The following is a 20,518-nucleotide window of genomic DNA, read 5'->3' as shown; positions in this document are numbered from 1 at the left end:
TCCCATCACCATATGTCACACTTTTCATGGATTTGTCAGTTGAGTTGTGGCGGTAAAGTCAGTGTTCAGGTGTACTTGCCTTAGTGATGGAAACCTTACTTGCATGCTCTGTGTGTCTAAGCATGTCTAGCATATGGGTTATTAGAGTTACAAAGGTATGCAGAGTGCCAGCGCAGACGCACAAGATGCAAAATGGTCCTTCACGCATAGTAGGCGACTGACTGCAGAGAGCCAGAGACTGGGCCCTCTGTAGTATTTTAGTACCATGGAAAGAGAACCGCTATTATTAAAACTGAACGAACTGAACAAAATAAAAAAAAAGAGAGTACACGTTAGTCAAGAGACATAAAATGCAACGTTAAGTAAATAACATAGGCGTAGTTACTGTGATGTCCCAATTTGAAAAAAAAGGAGCTCTTTTGTACGTTTAAACTGCAGTGCGGGACAACGAATGTGGTCTATTTGGACAAGAAAACAAAATGGGCCGAGCAATGTGGATGAGAGCGTATTTACAATAGGTGTGTCCCAGCGCCACAGTGTGTGACTCACAGGAGTTTGGTTGAATTTGTCCTGCCTGTTTGGCCGCTAAGTGATTCAATGTGCTTGGTGCTGCTGATATGATAATGCACAAGGCGCAAGGTCCAAAATGTGGCCTTGGTGGCTGGCCGTACAGCCGTATGCAACATGAGCCTCTCTCTCTCGCTCTCTCTTTCTCTCTCTCTCCCCAAGCCTGCATTATTCACGACCAGACAATTTACAAATCATTAGGCTCTAATTAACAAATGATTTGCTTATAACAGGACAAATAAGTATGTTTCCAATTTCGCAGAGACTTCAAGTAATCTCCATAGTGGTCAAGGTTAGGACAATATGTCAAAAATAGATAAGTTTCTTATATTAGATTAGAAAAGTTCAATAAGAGGGATACCACTGAGCCATGGCAGCGTACTGCTTGAAAAGGGACCACTATTTTAATAATACAATGGTTATAATCTGCCGGTTACTGATAGCAATATAGTGTGCAATAGCGTGTTAGAGATATGCTGGAGATTGATGTCTGATTGGTGGGCACGATATGATATGTCGTCGTCCCCGGTGACAGAGTGGCGACCTGTAAAGGGCAGGGTCACCAGAGACACCGGATTACTTTCGTGTAATTGTTTGAGCTCGAGGGCGTTTCGCCAACCAAACGCCTGATCCACGGGGGATTTGTAAACTCTGACAGGTGTCGCCAGGCGGGTCAGACAGGGTCCCTTCCGCCAAAATAAGGGCGTGACCAAAAAGAAAGAAAAAAAACCAACACACGCAAACCCTGCCGAACGGGGCGACTGCATGCGGCGCGGTGCGCACGCGCGCTGGTCTGAGTGGATCGTTTCCAAACCTTTTAAAAAAAAAAAAGAAGATAATGACATAACAGAATAGAAAACAAAACGGAGAACAAAACAGAATAGAACAACCTCCCTTTCCAGTTTAATTGTGTTTGTTTGTTCCTGTTTGCCAGCCTTGTCCCCAGAGGTTATTTTGGGCTCCCCTATGACCGGGTCCTCTCCCGGTGTGATTACCGCCACGCTCCTTAATTATTAATCCAGAATCCTACACCTGATCTTGCATTTCCCAGCCCCAGCCGGTTACGTCTGAAAACATGCATATATATATGTATAGATAGAGTGAGAGAGGAAACGAGAGAGAGAGAGAGGGAGAGAAAGATGGAAAGAGAGAGAGAGAGAGAGAGAAAAAGAAAGACAGAGGGTGTAAATTGCGCTGCGAGCGAAGCACCGATTTGCACACTGCCTGCCATTAGCGGCAAACGAGGTGTACTGTTCCGATGCGTACTAATGCGTTAACCCTATAATGAGACGACCCCGGAGTCACAAGACCCCAGGGAGAGGTGAGGGTGGCACACAGACGAAGAGGGAGAGAGGAGAGAGAGAGAGAGAGAGAGAGAGAGAGAGAGAGAGAGAGAGAGAGAGAGAGATACATAGAGAGAGAGAGGGGGGGAAAGCAAAGTGGATGGAGTCCCTTTGTTTAGTGGTGAGTCGTAGTGTATCACAAGCGTTATCACACAGTGGTCTGGTAAAAAAAAAAAAAAAAAAAAGTGTGTGTGTTTGTCAGCATAACGCTGTAGTGACACAGAGTGGCATGGTTTGCTGTAAAGGATTGAACAGGGGGTACGGGTCACATACCTCAGCCAATGCCTGATATGTATCTCTCTTCACATTGACGTAAGCACACTATTGAGCGGGACAAACCAACAAATCAACACAGTGGCGAGCACTGAGGAATGTTACGAGACTAACACAGGAGAGATTTTTTTCCGATACAAATGGTGAAAAATAGTCTTACACGGGACTTAAGGTTTGACAAGAGTTTAGCGTCACGAACTTAGGATCAAAATTGTAGTTGTAAAACCAAACATTTTGGCACGCTTCCTTTTCTCACTTTTCGATTGCAGTGTGGTGTTAGACGTGTAGTGTGTGTGTGTGTGTGTGTGCGTGTGTGCGTGTGTGTGTGTGCGTGTGTGCGTGTGCGTGTGCGTGTGTGTGTGTGTGTGTGTGTGTGTGTGTGTGCTGGCCGCGGTGCTGGGGGGGGCGGGGGGGGGGGGTTTGGGGGGTGGGAACGCACGCCGCCCCTCGCTCGCCCTATGAGGTCGCCTCCTCCACCTTCACCTCCCCCTCCGCCACGGACGCGGCGGCGGCGGCGGCCACAGCCCCGTCTACGCTCTCCTTTGGCTCCGCCTCCTCCGCCACCACCCCGACCACCGCCGCCGCCGCGGACACGGCGGACGCCGGCGGTGCCTCCGCCGCCGCCGCCACTGGCTCGGGCAGCGCCACCTCCACCGTCTTCTCCACCACCTTGGGGGGCTCCACCACCAGCGCCACCGCCGCCGGCGCCGCCGAGTTGTTCTCCTGGGCGGGGGCGCTGTTGGCGACGGCCGGCGCGTCGCTCTTGGGCGCCTCCGCCTTCTCCTTGCTCTTGGCGTCGCTCATGGAGGTGGCCAGGTAGCCGATGAGCGTCATGTACTCCTCGAAGCTCACCTTGCCGTCCTGGTTCTCGTCCAGGCCCTTGCGCATCTCCTTGAGTGCCGTCTTGGAGTCCGTGTCCTGGGAGAAGGGGGGAAGAGGAAGGAGGAGGAGGAGGAGGAGGAGCAAATATGAGACAGAGTTAGTACACAATGAATGCTGTTTTCCTAACACAGGTCTGTTGATGTTGTTTGTCCCAGCGACTTCCCTGGTCACTTATTAACTTAACTTAACTTATTAACTTATTTATCCATTTATTGAATTATTTATTTGTTACAAAGTTAGCTCTTTGGGTGTGGATGGGTGGGAGGGGGAGGGGGGGGATGGTTTGTACATGTGTGAATATCTCTGGGTGTGTCGCGGGAGGGGGGGGGATTGTATTAAGCACTTTGTGTCACATGTGCTTGTATGAAAAGTGCTATACAAATAAAAGTTTGATTGATTGATTGATTGATTGACATCTTAGTCTTTGACTTTGGGAGTTGGTTATGAACAGGTCCTTAACAAGCTAACAAGGAAAGAACGCACAGGAGGGACTATGTTCCAGTCGTCTCTTTAGGGACGCCACGCGACCGACCGAGTGTTCAGAGAGGGCGTCCTCACCGTCATGACGTTGCCCAGCTGTTTCTTCACCAGGTTGTCAAAGTCCTTGCCGCCCATGCTGTCACTGCCCTTGGCCGACTTCAGGAAGACCTTCACCACTGTCTGAATAGCAGCCTCCATGACTTCTGGTGCTGGGGAGAAACATAGGAAGGGGAGTGGAGACGTGAATATAACACACGACAATCTGCTTATTGGATGGATGGGTGAATTAATAGAGATGGATGGGTGAATGAATGGAGCTGGGTGGATACATACATTTAGTTGTATGGATTCATTTATGGAGATGGATGGACTCATGAATGAAGATGGATGGATGAATGAATGGAGACGGCTTGGTGACTACATTTTGATGGATGGATGAATAAATAGAGATGGATGGTCTAATAAATGGAGATGGGTCAACAAACAGAAATTAATGGAAGAATGAATGAAGCGGTAAATGAATGGAGATGGGTGGATGAATGAATGGATGAATGGCGATGGATGGATGAATGAATGGAGATGAATGTGAAGAATGTTTGAGTCATACATTCAAACATTCTTCACATTCAAGTTCTACACACATAAAACCAACACGCTACCACCACGCAGAAAACCTCTGCTATCCTGCCAGTTACTCTTGTACTTTGTACCTACATACTATAGTATTTCAATTTCCTTCTTGAGATCATGGGTGTGGCATTTAACAAGAACCAACGCATCAACACTATAACTATAAAAAGACAATGAATGAACACTGTACACATATAGATAGCATCCAGACAGACATGCAGTCAGACCAATAAAGAGAGGAGGAGGAGGAGGAGGAGGGTGGGGGTGGGGGGTGGGGTGGGGGTTCCTAGGTGTTTTATTGCGTCAAGTCTGACACAGCAGATAGCGGCAGCAGGGCGAGTACTGCTGAACCAATACAGGCTGCCGTCCACGCTGAGTTGTGGTTCCTCGGAGCAGGAAAAGGAAACAGCCCCCACACGGCGAACGGGCAATTTTTTCCAAGAAGAAAAAGCGAAAAAGCGAAAAAGAAAAAACCAGGGGCCCCGCATTGACAAACGAGGCAGAGTGTCCTGCCACAGGGGCCCGGTGGAAAAAGAAACAAGAGGATATCCTTGCGTTCCCCGCCGCACCGCGTCATCTCACGGGGTGGGGGGGGTGGGACAGGCCGAGAGACGCGAGACGGGTCGAGAGGGGAGATGTGCGGCACAATGGAGGTTGTGATCTCTGATAGGTCATCTGATCCACTGGAGCCGCCATGCGGCCACAGAAGGCCTCACGTTACCCCAGGGAATACCAGCCACCTGTCTGTTCCTTTCTCCTCTTTCATTATCTCTGTCTGTCCTCCTCTCTGGACTCGATTTGAATCGATTTGAATAGAGGGGACAGGGGGCTTTTATAAAGAGGTTGTCAGAAGGAAAAAACACAACACTAAATAAATGACAACTACTGTTACACGACGACTGCTGAATATCAACCAGCACGTGTGTGTGTGTGTGTGTGTGTGTTCGCGCCTTTTCATCCGCACAGTGCATATTATTCTCAGGTAAAGATGAAAGATGAAGAAGACCACCGGTCGAGGTACCCTACTGTATATACAGTAGAGAAGAAAGGAAAACAAGGACGAGGTATGCACTGTGTGACATATATCCGTGGTTGGAATTCCAGTTATGTGTGTGTGTGTGTGTGTGTGTGTGTGTGTGTGTGTGTGTGTGTGTGTGTGTGTGTGTGTGTGGAGAACACCCGACAGGAACCCACAGGCCACGCATTGGACACGTTTGGCCCCGAGCACCGAGGGGAGTATGTTGTGATTTCTAAGGTGACCATACTAGTCTGTCAACTCTCGGGTGTGTCAGAACAAACGGGGTCTGTGTGTTCTGGGAAAGGGGGGGGGGGGGGGAGGGGGACGGACGTTCCCTGTTTGAACAGGCTAGGTGTCCATTTTTAATCGAAAACCGGTTTTTTGTGATTAATAAAAAGAAAAGTCAGACGTCAATCGTGGCTACAATCTGATAATGGGAACCCAGAGGGAGGAAAGAGAGAGAGAGAGAGAGAGAGATGGGGGGGGGGGGGGGGGGCTGTGTCAATAGCCATTAGGGTAAACTGTCCCATCTTCAAACATTAAACTACACATGATCTGTCTTTCAAAAGTCGCCTCCACTCCTTTTCTTTCCTACGTGTTCAAATGCTTTAACGGATTGCTAAAAGTAGATGGCATGCCATCTACTCAATCATCTCCAATCTGCCCCATAGCAACGTTAAAATTGTGAGACCAAGGCGCTAAGTCAACTGAAATCATTATTTGTGCCGAGCAACACCCATAACTGTTATTAATTCACATAAAACCAGCAGCGTGCAGAACATCCTATTTCCGCGCGGCTTTGCAGAGGTGGCACGCCCTCCATAAATTGAACAAACAAGGGCAACGGCCCTTCTGTATCATACACAACACACGTTTAGTCAATTACGGCTAGGACATTTCTACCCAGTGACATGTACACGTGCATTATTCACCTTCTTACCCGTCTACATGCAACCACTGGACAGTAGCCTACTATTCCCAAGCGACCTTGTCCTAATTCTGCCTTAACGAATGCAGGCCTTCAATTACTTATCTCGCGTCGCAGCCCTGGGCTGGTCCCCCCTCACCGTCCCAGGACCTGCGAGAAGCAACTCATCCACGTTATATATCTTAAAAGGCCGACAAAAACAACAAGGGCTCAAATAATTAAACATATACAACCGCAGGTCTCCCGTTTCTCCCCAGCGCCCCAAAGGAGATTGAGTGTTACGTTTCCAAATGGGCAAAACGTGATCCGGTACGTGCGCACCGTCATGACAATACTAGTGCTCGTGTTGCATGAAATATTAACAGAGGAACAAGTTGGATTGTGGCTGTAAACTGCATCGAACTGGCACAAGTCAATATTTAATCCGTTACACACAAAAAAGAGGTTGGAGTGTAGGCCAGTACTCGGATAAAAGGACGGGCGTGGATGGATGTTGAGCAGTAGCCGTGCCAAAAAAGGGCCAATGATGTTTCTCAACGAGTCTCAGAGATGACACACCTTGGGACAAGGTGTGTCACACGTTCGCAATATAATCGAGATGTCGTGGAATTAGACGTTATTACTATTACACTATTACTAGCCTATTACATTTTGCGCCAAGTTGCGCATTTACGCACGATACTCATTTTAAACACAGTGCTGAATTAAAGACGTCCACCAATATGGTTTCAATCTTTTAAGTTTTACTGCAACCAAAACTTTATAGCGGACCTCTGCCAACTCCTGCAAGATGAGTAATCGGACGTATGGGATAATTAAATAAGAACAAACCGAACACCAAAGAGCTTGAAATACCGCCAAATAGTTGCACACACACGACTAACGCAAATGTCCAACAGGTCTTAAATATAGTGTTACAATTCTTGGCAGCTGCGGTCCTCCTGACCGTCCCCACTGTGTCCAGAGCAGCTAGGTTTGGGTTTCCTTGAGATGACTCTTTTTAGACATCGAAACGTGGCACATAAACCGCTGAGCTCCCAGTTCTGTTTGTACCAAGCAGAAACAAGAAAACGGGAATGTATAACGGCCCAAAACCCCCCTCACTTACCGTATAACGTGTGCGGGGAGAGAGAGAGAAGTGGTACAGATGTGGTCGAGTATGTTGGCTTTTGGATCTTGTCCGCCTTGCCGCGCTACTTCGAGAGCAGATGAGTTGCTGAACAAGTAGGAGAAGCAGAACCTCTTCCGTGATTTGGCTTTTTTTTTTTTCTTCAAACTTTTCCCCCTGACAAGTCAAAGGGCGTGTACCTGGAGGAGTGAGGGAGGACGGGGAATGAGGAAGAGCTTACGCGCAACTTTTTGGGGGAAGAGAGGGAGAATAAGTTTTACAACATTATGTCCCAAGTTGTTGGTTTTTATTTTGGAGGGGTGGGGTGCAGTGTGGGGTTTGGTGTTGGGGGGACTTGGGGTCCAGCGGGTCCACGTCTTGTATAATTTCGCGCACCATTCACCCCCATTTTGGGTCAGCTATCCGCAGGGAAGAGACAGGGCGTTTGCAAGGAAGTGTATAAGAATGCGTTAACTCTGTTGACTGAGCACAAAAACAAAACGTGAGCAGTCATTAGATGTTGAAATTAAAAAAAAAGTGATTTACTGAATTATTGTACGAATGAGATAGAAAGATAGATAAATAGATAGATATATCTTGACACTTAATGGACACATTAGTTACAGTAATAATGAGTGAAAAGAGAGATAGAGAGATAGACACTTCACACACAATCAAAGAAAGAAAGTAAAGTAGAAGAAAAACGGAAAATGTTGCACTGGGGCGTGCTTGTTCATTGAATTAATGAACGAATGAGTGATGAGTAATCTCTATATCTCTCTAGCTCTCTCTCTTTAGAACTCACACCCGCTATGGAGAGAGCTCATCTATCTATCTCTTTCTCTACATATATAGAAAGATATATATATATATAGATAGATAGATAGATAGACAGACAGACAGACAGACAGACAGACAGACAGATAAAATACCATTTGAATGTTGAAGTGGGTGTGCCAATTGGGTCTGGTTTGGTCAACAGGGAGCCTAACAGGGAGTGTTTTTATCCCCCCCACTAACACACACACACACACACACACACACACACACACACACACACACACACACACACACACACACACACACACACACACACACACACAGTTTGTCAGTGGTCATCGCTGCAACGGCATGAAGTTTAATTTGGAAGTCCATCTTATAGGCCTACAATAGAATATAAGAATGACTTTTTTCCTTTTTCTTGTTTTTTACTTTCGCACATAAAATAGTAATAGGCCATGAGACAGCTCAAAATGAGGAGGGTAACCCAGGCCTACATGTGAATATCAATAATAAACTCACATGGTGTCACTATAGCTTGTGTGTGTAGCTCTTGCCAACACAATAGCCTGGACTATAGAACTACTGTGACTACTTGACCTTAGCAGGACTCAGGTCCCACTGAGCCAAAGGATCGCGCCCTACTGTATCACAACAGAAGCTTAACGCTCGGCCAGACAGGCTTGTATGGACGTTGTGAAGCCCTATGGAACAGGATCAGTCTGTATTTTAAGGGCCTGGGAGCACCAAGGTGTATTGGATTACAGGTCAATATGCCCCCGTAAAATCAAAGGCTATAATACACCACGACTCAAATGCGGGTGGTACTATTCCTAGTCAATGAATGACAGAAGATAAAAGAGCAGCAGAAGCCCAAGTCGAGAACAAAAAACGTCTTTATTCAACATTTTACGATCTCAGATATTGCTTAAACAAACTCTTCCAACATCATGAATACACAAATGGGAAAAATTAATAAGAGGTAAATGCCCTTCAGGGTACAGTTAAGACAGCTTAATGCACTCGGATTCATTGCGCAATCCGTCAGGAAAGGCAGTACAATTCTACTGAGTGAGTCCTGCTTGTTTGCCAGCCAGGGTTCCGATCAGCTGCCAGAACTCATTGAATGTCAGCTCCCCGTCATTGTTTTCGTCCAGCGAGCTCATTAGCCGATCAATCACTGCTGGGTCGGCCGAATTCTGCAAGACAAACAACGTTGAAGAATGGGTCAATCAAGCTATTGCCCATTTCTAAGATAGGCCGTACTGTTGCTGCTAGACAGGACTGCTCTGCCATCTATTGTCCACGGCTAGTACTAAATGAAATGGACCTTTTAGAAGGAAAATCCCTTCATTTAATTCAGTTCCTATACTGTAAGCAACGATAGGAAGAACCCCTTTTCGGGAAAAACCGCCATGTTTTTAGTTTTTTTAGTTTTAAAGTACAAGCTACCATATGCAATATTCCACATCTCATAGCTTTGGTTTTATCCCACAGTAGGCCTCCCTGAAACCTAGTTAAGCCGCCACCTTACTCAAGTCACACACACACACACACACACACACACACACACACACACACACACACACACACACACACACACACACACACACACACACACACACACACACACCCTGACAGGATCTTCCAGACAGGAAGAGAGAGTCTACTCTACTGCATGCATGAACACGCTGCTGATATCGAAACCTTGCCATAAGCAAGCAGCTGGCGTCACTCACTCTGGTTGCAAATGAGTACAGTCAAGGTGTGACTTAATCAAACAGAACACAGAGTACGGCGCTGGGAAGGAGGAGGAGCCGTGTGTGTGTGTGTGTGTGTGTGTGTGTGTGTGTGTGTGTGTGATACCTTGACCAGGTTGGGCAGGTCGCTCTTCACCAGGCTGTGGAACTCTTCCTTGCTGAGTGTGGTGGCTGCGCCGTCCTTGCCAGCATGGGTCTTGAACTGGGAGACCAGGACGTTGATGGCGGCTTCCATGGCGACTGGGAACCACACAAAATAAGCAGATTTAAACAAAAACAAGACATTTACATTACGTTTGTCCCTAGAAAATATACAAGTTGTTCTAATACAGTTCTGTGTAGAAGACAAAATAACCAGATTTAAAAAATCAGGATGAGGAAAAAAACAGACATTTACATCACATTCGTCCATAGGAAATATACAAGTTGTTCTAATTCCGTTCTGTATAGGAGGACCGGTACTCACCTGTTGGGGTTGGATTCTGACTGCTTAAGGAGCTGTTGGTGGTGGTAGTGAGTTCCTCGTCTCTTGCTTTTCCTCCAGCTCCCACATCACCCTGCATTTATACCCAAGCAGTCTGCGAGCATCAGCGGAAAACACACAAGCCAAGCCACCCTCGTCCCCCCCATCCAACATCTTATCTCTGCATGGGCCTGATTTCCCCTGCCCAGGATAGCCCATATACTGACAGATACTGGGCAAATACACTCAAACACACACACAGAGCAACACACACACACACAGACACACACACACACACACGCACACACACGTGCCCATTAACGGACTCACATCACTCACATGTGTTCAGACACATGCGCACACACACACACACACACACACACACACACACACACACACACACACACACACACACACACACACACGCGCACGCATGCATGCAGACATGCGTGCGCATACACACATGCACACGGACATAGCCACACACAGACACACACACACACACACACACACACACACACACACACATACCCACTAGCACACAGGCACCCGCACACACACACACACACACACACACACACACACACACACAAAGAGATGCACGTATAGACACACATACACATAAAGATACACACTTAGGCAGACACATAGAAACACACACACACACACACACACACACACACACACACACACACACACACACACACACACACACACACACACACACACACACGGTTGGTGTTATCCTATAGAGAGCCACTTTGTAGTGATGACAGGGCAAAAGCCCATTTCAGTTAATTTATTTGCAGAGCCGGGAATTTCATCTCTGTCAGGCCATTCTAATCAAGAGTCTGAATCAAGCATGACTAAGCACTAATTAGTTTATACCCAACACATTCCTCTGTTACAGCTACACAAATGGCCAACATTTCTTTTCTATGAAATTATCTCACACAAAGACTGTCTTGTGTCTGATCTGACTGTGTATTTATCTCCACATGTACTCTCATCACTAAGTGGATCGGCATAAAAAATGGACTTATGTCGAGCCTCAAGCTATTCCTCACAATTCCTGTTGCTTCTCGTTCCACCCCATCCCAAAGTGCTTGCGATGTATTGGCCGATTTACCGCCCTGGGCATAAATCCCGGACCTCAATCTAATTTATCCAGGAGGAAAAATGCTAAGTCTTAAGACCCCCAAACAGACGGCTCTGTATCCTTATAGTGCAGATAGTGGAAGTGCTGGGTGATTCATGTCTCCTCCTCTGTAGAATGTAAAGAATGACAAACACACACGCTGAAATAGCTGATAATTAGCTGAAATAGCTGAAATTCTCTGAGTCCTCATTATATCCGGTTCACACTATGATACTGGTTAGTTCAACTGGATGTAGAGTTTACCTAGGCATGGGGAGGGCAAGGTGTGGATTGTGTGTGTCATCTTTTACTTAGACTATTTCATCACAACTCCTTTGCCTTTATTAATCCGCAAGTCATTGCAACATTTTCTGCCAGACTGTGAGTGAACCATCATTTGGAGTCATTCACTATAGGTAGGGTTGGTTATTAGGGACACTTTTCAATTACTTTTAATCTGGCTCATTAGTTGTCCTAATAATGTACCATCTGATTCTCTCATAAATGGTTCCTGTGCTGTATTGTGAGATGCATTAATCTAGGATTCCAGGAAATAGTAATTAGGAAGTGACCAATAAACTGCTTTGTGATGCCCAGCCTCTGAGTCTTGTGGGTATAAAACAAATCCAATGAAATGTTGACAACATTAATGGTGAAAACATTTATTAACTCAACACTGGGCAGATACGAGAGGGCACTGTGAGTAACACAGGGGAAATCAGGAACATGTGACATCTATTAGTATCTTCAGCCCATCTGTGAAAAATCATAAATGACTACAGATGTAGTCAGAGTACTCATGTTATGCCATAACGATATATATCAAAAAACTTTTAATGAAATTGCAGGGGTCCATTATTTAGAGCTTAGCTTTTTCTCTGTACATTCACAGATAAGCCAAACGTAAACCAAATCAAGCAAACACTTGGTAACGCTCTTTACATTCAACTCGTGCCCTTAGAAAACGAATTACAATTAAAAATTGCACTAAACGCCTGATAACGCAAATCAATATCCTATGTAAATTATATCATGTTGTCAATCTAAACATTTACTATGCTAACAAAGGCACATAGTCCGCCACCTACACTATTTTAAAGCAAATACTAAAACGACATTGCCATGTTAACACTTTTAATAAGTCCCTAAAACAAAAGTACAATTGCAGTGCCCAAAAAAATGTAGTACTACAATATCTGACCATATTCTAACTGAAACATATGAACCCACAATCAGTACCTTGTCGCTTCAAACTTCACATCCACCTAAAAGGGGGGAAATGTTTGGGTTTTATTGTGCAGTTAGGGGTGAATGCTTTAAGCGGGGATACAGCATTCATCAAGGGATATTGTGCTTTCTGTATTAAAGTTTTCGATCGACCAAAAAGGCCAAATAAAAATGGCACGGCTTCCCAGGGAGAAACAAAGTCTACACCTTTCAAGATCCAACTGACTAATCCCTGTGTGAGAAAATTTCATGGCTCCATCTAGAAAATACTCGCCAGAACGTGTTCTCGAAAAAAGTTTTTCTTTACATCAAGTAAAAGGTGATGAAAGTGCCTCAGTGTTTTAGCTGTGAACATTTCAACTTTGGCTATTTGTTTCATCTATTGCTTTCCTCATAACTTAGCAGCACTAACGTGTAACGCACACCTAAAGGAGAGATCTGTCTGGACACTTCCAAGTTGCTCCTAACCGACACTTTCTGGTCTTAGGAGTGAAACAAGAGCAATTGCCAAGGGCTTTTCAACAAACTCTGTGTTTGCCTTCTAAAACAAGCTGCTGACGCAACTGGTTGGACCGGTTCTGGGTATAATCTCCCCGTATGGATCTGGGATCAGATCTCTTTGGCAGTTACGCCTTCCTTACAAAAAACATTGCATACACTCTTTAGTATGTGTTTAACCAGTTTGGGCTAACGGAGTGAGAGTGCTGGGAGGGCTGGGGGAGGTTGCATTAATGAACCCCTCTGTCATTGACACTTATTCTACATCACTCAAACCCATGTAGTATCAATCCAACACAAGAAACCAAGAAAAATTAGTAAATGTGTAAATGTCATTGACGTCTTACCCAAGACAAGCATTGATGTCTCTGAATGTAAACTAGCAATTATTATCCCAAAGGGAATAAACTAATTAATTTGGCAAATAAACCATTTCAACTTCCTTTTTTAAGTCAACATAATCTGCCAGTTAATTCTCTTTGAGAGCTTGACAATGAGTTTTATTTGAACTCCAACATGCAGTATGTTTTGAAAAAAAAGGACACGCAAATCCACACACCAAAATTCGAACAGTGGAGCGTGGAGCAAAGACAACAGAGGTAGGTTACAACGTCTACACCCGAGATATGACTACGGTTCTAGCTTATTAGGGAAAAGATTTGGAAGGGCATGTTTACAAGAGGAACACCATCTTTTGACCAAGAAGCCATTCGAGACTAACAAACCCACTTCCTTGCTCTGGGAAACGATCCCCTGTATCGTGACCCCTGCTAGTGTTTGTGACAACTTTTTGACAAATCTCCCTCCGTCGTGCTCTAAGCGGTGGCGGAGAACTTCCACAGCGCCTCGCGCTCAAACTCCTCCATCTCCTCTTCCAGGGCGTCGTCGTCGTCGTCGTCGTCATCCTCCAACAGGTCCGCCATGTCCTCCAGTATGTCGGCCACCTCCTCGGCGAACTCCCCGAACGGGACCCGGTCGTGGACGAACACGCCCCCCTGGAAGAACTCGGCGGTCAGCCTCCGCAGGGCCTCGCGGCTCTCCGCCGGGCAGCCCTCCAGCTTGCTCAGGTAGCCCTCCAGGAGCTCCTCGAACTCGGGCAGCTCCACGGGGTAGAGGGCCTCCGCGGCGGCGCAGCTCTCCGCGTCGCCGCAGTTCGACAGCGGGCGGGCCTTCCTGCGGAGCTTCTCGCCCTGGTGCCGCCAGAAGCTCTCGTGGTCGTACTGCCGCCGCTGGTGCTGGGGGCTGGGCGGATGATGGCGGTGCTTGATGTTGCCCTGGCTGCTGCTGTGGCCGCTGGCCCCGTGGCTGCCCTCGGCCACTGGGCCAGTCCTCGGCTCCTGCTTCCGTCTCTCCTCTCGGTCCATCCTGCGGTCCGCCTTCTTCCTGTCCCACTCGCCCTGGTGTTTCCTCCAGGCCTCTTTGTGGGAGTTGTGCTTGTGCTGCTTGCGCTCCCTTCCTTCCTTCCTCGCCTCCTTCTCCTCTTCGTCCTTGTCGCGGACGTCGCCGTCATGGCCGTGCTTGTGGTCCTTCTTTGCGTCCCGCCGCTCCCTCTTGTCCTCTTTCTTCCCGTGGTCGTGGCGGTCTCCCTTGCCGCGGTTCTCCCAGGGCTTCTTCCCCGCCAGCCTCTCAACGTGCTCCGACAGTCTCTTCTGGACCTTCTCCACGTCTTCCCGGACTCCCTTCCGGTTCTCTCCCTCTGTCTTCATCGCCGATAGTCTTTTCTTGCTCTCCTCCAAGAGAACTCTCTGCCGTTGGAGCTGGTCCTTGAGCCCAGCTCCTTGCTTGGGATCTGACCCCTGTTGGGCCTCCGCTGCCTTGAGGTGGCTCCTATCGGGGCCGCCGCCGGGGTTAGTATCGGGTGTTGTGGCTATTTCCTGAACTGCTGTGTAGGTAAAACATACATTTGCATGGTTATTGGTGAATGTTTATGTTCAGTCGTTTAGCATTTGCACAAGCCAACAAGTCTTCTAAAAACAAACATGGTCTTGTTTTGATGATTGTGGTGTGACACCTGGGGCTGTCGTGGCACAGGGGACACCCTTGCAGCTGCTTAGAGGTTGCTACCCATGACATTTCATTATTTAAAAGGGGACACTTTTAACCAAACTCATGGTACGGTAATAACAAAAGAGGTGCTTAAATTGCCCATCTCGAGGATCTCCTCTCTGCGGTCTCAAGCGCCGCATGAGGTCACACAATGGTGATCGATCCTATGGCCCACTGGTGTAAGCCCTTAAGGGCTGATTATGGTTCCACATCCGTAAACCCCCTTGCGTTGCGTCGACCTGGAACTATGATCAGCCCTTTACACTTGCAGTATTATGAGTGTCACAAACTGAGTTTCGGTGGTGCATTCCTGCATCATGCATTCAAATAACAAGCGATGCAGTGAGTGATCCAGCAGTGGAGGTTTCACCAGAGCGGGCATGGCGAAGCTACCCCAACAGACTCACTCTTTCACTCTCACTTGTGTGCGCAGCGGCGTACAGCTAACTGAAGGGAACAAAATGGATATCTTCAAGATTGCCCCTTTATAGAGCAGTAGGGGTTAGGAGAAGTCTTGCTCAAAATGCCCAGGGGTAAATTGGACATGTCGGCTTGCTCCTGCAGTAATAGAGAAGCGATCTCACCTGTGAGTTGACTGAGCTCGGTCACTCTAGCCCTCAGTATATTCAGCTCTTCCTTCAGTACAGGAAGGGATGACAACTCATCCTTCATGCGTGCGTTGTCCCTTTCCAAATCGTCTGTGCCTTTTTCCTCTCCTTTCACTGCTGCTGCCACCAACGCCAAATCTAATTCTTCTTTCTGGGCCTAGAATAAACATAGACATTTTTGAAATTGGTCTTAAATCTTTTGAGATTCACAGATGGCAAGAGTGTGCTGCCTTGAAAATGTGAATTCCTCTTCATCTAAAACAATGGAAATATTGCATGATTGTTTTATGGGGAGGTCAGGGTTGAAAGAGAGGAAGACCAGGGAGAGTGTAAAGTGGTTTTGTGGTTTCGTAGCTGTACCTGTAGCGTTGCTTCTAGTTGTGAGATCTTTTGGTTTTCTTGTGCTAGTTTATCCAACATCTCTTTCATACCCTGTGAATCATCACTGGGCCAGTTCTGTTATAAAAAACAAAAAGAAGAAAAACACAACATGAAAGACAGTCAACATACCAAACACATGAAGGTATTTTATGGCATTGCATGAATTCCTTGGTGACACATGGTCCACACAGTCTCTGGCATCACGCAGGAGAAATTCAAGAGATGTCTGTGGATAAGAAGAACACACCTCTGTTTGTTCACCGCCGTTCAGCTCGGCAGAGTCAGAGTCATCTGTCAGAAGGAGGAAACAACGGCATGTCTTACATGAACACCTTTTAATTACCTCAGCGCTGCTGCCAAGGCTTCTGTAAAAATGGCAAGCAGGCTGTGGCCCCATACATTGAAATGTTACGACCCAAACCCTGGCGGTAAACAAGATGTTTGAGGCCCACTGGCGGATATCATTGTATTGTTTGGACAAGGTTTGTGTTCATTGGAGAAAAATAAGGGGAAATAACAATAATTGCAATGTTATAGATTGTTCTTTTCCTCGACATGAGCATCCACAAAGGTCCACCACAAACCATCAAGCACGACTCGTCAACAAAATGTTCCAAAGGCGTCTCGTTGTGTCTTTCTGTGTGTGCGTGTTTAGACAAACTGCCACAGAGTCAGCAGTGAAACCAGAAAGTGGGCCAGCTAGTTGACAGACACCTGTTGATATGGTAGAACTCAGGCACCTGTTGATATGGTAGAACTGGATCTAAGGGAATGAAATTACTAATTGCCACATACAAGAAAAATTCCCTTAGTGGATTGACTCGTGGATGGGCAAGTTTTTATTTTTTAAGAAACTTTCTAGTTCAGACATATTTTAATAGAGAAAGTAGCCGCAGTAACTGCAACGTGACGGCAAAAAGACAAGCCACAAACACAAAGAATTTTCTCAGGGAAACATCAGAAGAAGGTCGCCCTCCAGCTCATCGATGTATTGGGAGACTGGCTTAAAAAACAGGGGATCACCCGGCTGAGCAAGAGCAGCGTGAGCAGTGTGTCTTGTCTGGGCAAGACAATCACAGTGTCCACTGGCAGGACTCACCCGAGAGAAACAGGGACCCTAGGCAGAGCAGGACCAGGGCACCCACAATGCACTTGTTCATAGAGAAGCCACGCTTTTCCTCCGTCTTCTCTGGCATTCTGAACTCCACTTCCTCGTCCTCTTCGTCCTCGTCCGATGTCCGCCGCGTGCGGGTTTCGAAGGAGCGCACGTGCCTCCTCCGCAGCCCGCCCTCGTCCTCGCTGCTCGTGTCACCTCTGGCGTTGTCAAAGCCGCTTGACGGGCCCTCGGACCCTACAGCTGTGGAGAACCACAGAGGAGGTGGTCCAGTGGTTAGCCATTTGCAAGAACACAAAGCTAATAGAGTAAATCGGAACATTCTTCCCATAGTTATTGTAGCACGTAGTGGGATTCCAGGGGCCAACTTAAACCACATGTATTCCATCTGGCCCATCCTACAGAAATACCAGAAGGGGCCATATTGTATAGATCAATAAGGATCTTTGGGAAATAGACAGGAAACGAATGGGAACAATCAATGAAACTCATTGATGTCCAGAAACTCATCTTCTTACAAAATAAATCTGGATTTTTTTAATACATATCAATTATGTATGAATGCAAACATAAACATTGCAACAGAGTTTTCCCAGAGGACGACACTCGCTTTCTGGCTCCCTTCTCAAACCCCTCAGTTTAAGGAGAACTGAGGCAGTCGTACTACGCTTGAACTCTAAATAAAAAGACCCAAACCTTCTCCTGCCTCATCCAGTACTTCTTTTTCAAGAAGCAACTCTGTCTCCTCGTCGACCTCCTCCACGCTTGGTGCTGGTACCGCTGCGTCTGCGGGGCCTACTGTTTCTGGGACGGGGCTCTCTGCTGGAGCTTCAACGGGACGTCCCGCAGAGGGCCCGTCCTCGTCGGCAGCCTGGGAGAGGAGATCGCTTGGCGTCAGGGTCTCAGGGGAGATGATATCCTGGGCCACTGCAACAGCCAATGGATCATCCAAGGGCATGGGATCCTCCATGGTGACTGGAGCCTCCACAACGACTGAAGCCTCCATGACGACCGGAGCCTCCATGGCGACCGGAGCCTCCCTGACAACAAGATCCTCCATGGCGACCGGAGCCTCCGTGATAGAGCTCCTGGGAACTGGCTCTGGATCGGTGGGTTTGTCTAGTGCTGGGATAGGAGGAGACGGGTCTGACTCCGGCTCGGGCTCGGATTCGTACTCCAGTTCACTCAGTGGTGGCTCTGTGACGTGGATGGCCAGAGGCGCCCCAGAGGCAATGTTGGTGACGAAGGGTGAGCCCAGGTGCTCAATGTGGTCACTAGGGGAGCTGGTCACAATGTCGTGGATGACTGGAGGCTGGCTGTCTGGGTCCAGGACCGGGAGTGGCGGGAAGTGGGGTGGCAACGGGCTAGAGCCGGCTGGGCCTGCAGCGGTCGGACCCTCGTTGTCCTCCGGAGACGTCTCCTGACACACCTGGAAAGGAAGGCCATTAAAACCAGAGCGCCTTCCATCAAATGGTCTATTTTAAACATGTGCATAAACAACATTGAGTGTAGTTCAATTTCTGCACTGACCAGGCGACTGTACAGTTCATTGTAAACTGACCTGCTGGCCTTCCTCTGATAAGACCGTTTCAACCTGAATCTCATCAGGCTTGATCCCACCAGTGGCCCCTGAAAACATGATTACAGCCCTCCATTATTCCCTTCCATTACTGCATTCAATAGTAACTTATTATCTTAAAGGTAATAATGATAAAAGATGCCGCACAGAGAGAAACATGAACATGAAACATAATACAAGTAGGCTACCTGCCACTTCCTCAGACAGACTAGGCACATCTCCCAAGCTTTCTGTACCATCATCTACTGGGCCTAGATTCTCCATTTCACCTTCCTGGGGAGTTCACGCACATACAGAAAGGACATGACACTCCACAAAGACCCCCTCTCATTCAAATCTGCTCACGTTGGTACAGCAGAGATGTGTTACCACTGACATTTACAGTGTGGAAAAGGTGAGTTACTTTGACGCCAGCAATGTTTGGGGATAGAATTACTCAGAGATTTTAGCTTATACAATTACATGTGGAGAAATAGTTGCATTGCTAATTCAACATTCACAATTATTATACTATAAAAGGGATTAAAGTATAAGGCTGGGGAACATTTGGTTTATTCCCAACCAATGGGGATATTGTAGACGTTTCTTTGTTTTGTTTTTATACCTCAGGGGAGAGGAGAGTCCAACTGTTTGTTGAGGAGCCGCTGCTGCCTGTGCTGTTGCTGTTGTCCGACATCGCCCTCTTCAGGCGCAGAAACCCACAGCAGGGGACAGATCAAGACTGATTCTGCATACGTCAATAAAAACAAAACAATTACTGTTCATGCTTTTTTTTAAGACTTATATATCAACCACTAAACAAATAATATAAGGCTATGACATATATGATCCATTGACACCGCTATGGTATGTAGAATACAAAGGCAAAGAATCTATAACATCCAGATCATTTGTATTTTTATACTTGTTAGACGGCGAACGTGGAATGGAAACATGTAAATAATCCAGAGCCATGCAGTTAGAATCACAGCTGCATATGCAGAGGAAGGACACCTTTTGTAAGTTAGGCTTTAACTGTCTGGTTGAAGCCATTACATGGCACTTTCCTGAAGCAAACAACTGATGTTAAAACAACATTTAACCTAGAACATTTTAGTGCGTGATTTCCAGGGACTCATTCATTCTCTCTCTTGGTGATAGATGACCAAAAATGGCAACAGACATCGGCGTCATTGAACCTTCGTCCGAGCCCAAATACCATGGTTCCGACATATCTTACCAACAGTACAATCGCTCCAATCAGGCTAAATCGATATATGTCGAACCAAACCAAATGATTAAGATATAATCGAAATCGCAGGTCCAATGGTGATGGTAAACAAAGGATGACATCTGGATATATACACTCCTTCTCTTCCGCGTTCTCGGGCACTTTGCACACTGGTGGTGGGCTGTCACTTCATTTTTAATTAACTATTAAGAAAATCGATTTTAAAACTCACTTGTTCTTAACCAAATGTCCCGTATTTTGTCCAGTCTCTGTTTCTACGGACTATATGTTCTTCTTGTGAACTTGTTAACTTTGGGAATTCCTTGCTGCGTCAGAGCAGTGGAGAAGACTGCCAATAGGATTTCAACATAGTCCCGTTGAGTAACGCCCCTCACCATGCGAGGACCAATCGGATTGAAAAGTCGCGTCAGGAAGGAAGTCGACGAATATTTATCTTGATTGACGGTGGCAGGTGAAAGTAGCAG

At 46.8% G+C, this 20,518-nt stretch overlaps 3 protein-coding genes across 6 annotated transcripts; all 3 read right to left on the bottom strand.

Moving 5' to 3' along the window:
- Window positions 1–1,926: 1,926 nt before the first annotated feature.
- s100u (S100 calcium binding protein U) lies at window positions 1,927–7,345 on the bottom strand. The gene is made up of 3 exons (XM_084484616.1): window positions 7,230–7,345; window positions 3,624–3,754; window positions 1,927–3,101 (listed from the first exon to the last, which is right to left on the bottom strand). Exons 2-3 carry the CDS (start codon window positions 3,741–3,743, stop codon window positions 2,640–2,642), a joined length of 582 nt encoding a protein of 193 aa, XP_084340742.1. The 5' UTR covers window positions 3,744–3,754; window positions 7,230–7,345; the 3' UTR covers window positions 1,927–2,639.
- Window positions 7,346–9,073: 1,728 nt separating this feature from the next.
- On the bottom strand, window positions 9,074–10,004 carry s100a11 (S100 calcium binding protein A11; the record flags this gene model as incomplete). The annotated part of the gene is made up of 2 exons (XM_084484760.1): window positions 9,074–9,208; window positions 9,876–10,004. 2 exons carry the CDS (start codon window positions 10,002–10,004, stop codon window positions 9,074–9,076), a joined length of 264 nt encoding a protein of 87 aa, XP_084340886.1.
- Window positions 10,005–12,016: 2,012 nt separating this feature from the next.
- On the bottom strand, window positions 12,017–20,405 carry pbxip1a (pre-B-cell leukemia homeobox interacting protein 1a). 4 transcript variants are annotated; one of them, XM_084484958.1, is made up of 10 exons: window positions 20,266–20,405; window positions 19,428–19,550; window positions 19,012–19,096; window positions 18,806–18,873; window positions 17,941–18,673; window positions 17,230–17,487; window positions 16,378–16,421; window positions 16,110–16,205; window positions 15,726–15,906; window positions 12,017–14,974 (listed from the first exon to the last, which is right to left on the bottom strand). In XM_084484958.1, exons 2-10 carry the CDS (start codon window positions 19,497–19,499, stop codon window positions 13,911–13,913), a joined length of 2,601 nt encoding a protein of 866 aa, XP_084341084.1. In that variant the 5' UTR covers window positions 19,500–19,550; window positions 20,266–20,405; the 3' UTR covers window positions 12,017–13,910. The 4 variants fall into 4 exon arrangements, with proteins under 4 accessions (XP_084341084.1, XP_084341086.1, XP_084341087.1 ...); XM_084484960.1 differs by having other exon boundaries at window positions 12,017–14,977; window positions 20,266–20,403; XM_084484961.1 differs by lacking the exon at window positions 20,266–20,405 and adding an exon at window positions 20,043–20,166 and having other exon boundaries at window positions 12,017–14,977.
- Window positions 20,406–20,518: the final 113 nt, after the last annotated feature.

Source organism: Micromesistius poutassou (assembly GCF_964030765.1).
Source record: "Micromesistius poutassou genome assembly, chromosome: 20".
Lineage (NCBI taxonomy): Eukaryota > Metazoa > Chordata > Actinopteri > Gadiformes > Gadidae > Micromesistius > Micromesistius poutassou.
The sequence above is the reverse complement of the archived record's forward strand: the minus strand, read 5'-3'. Positions and strand labels throughout refer to the sequence as shown.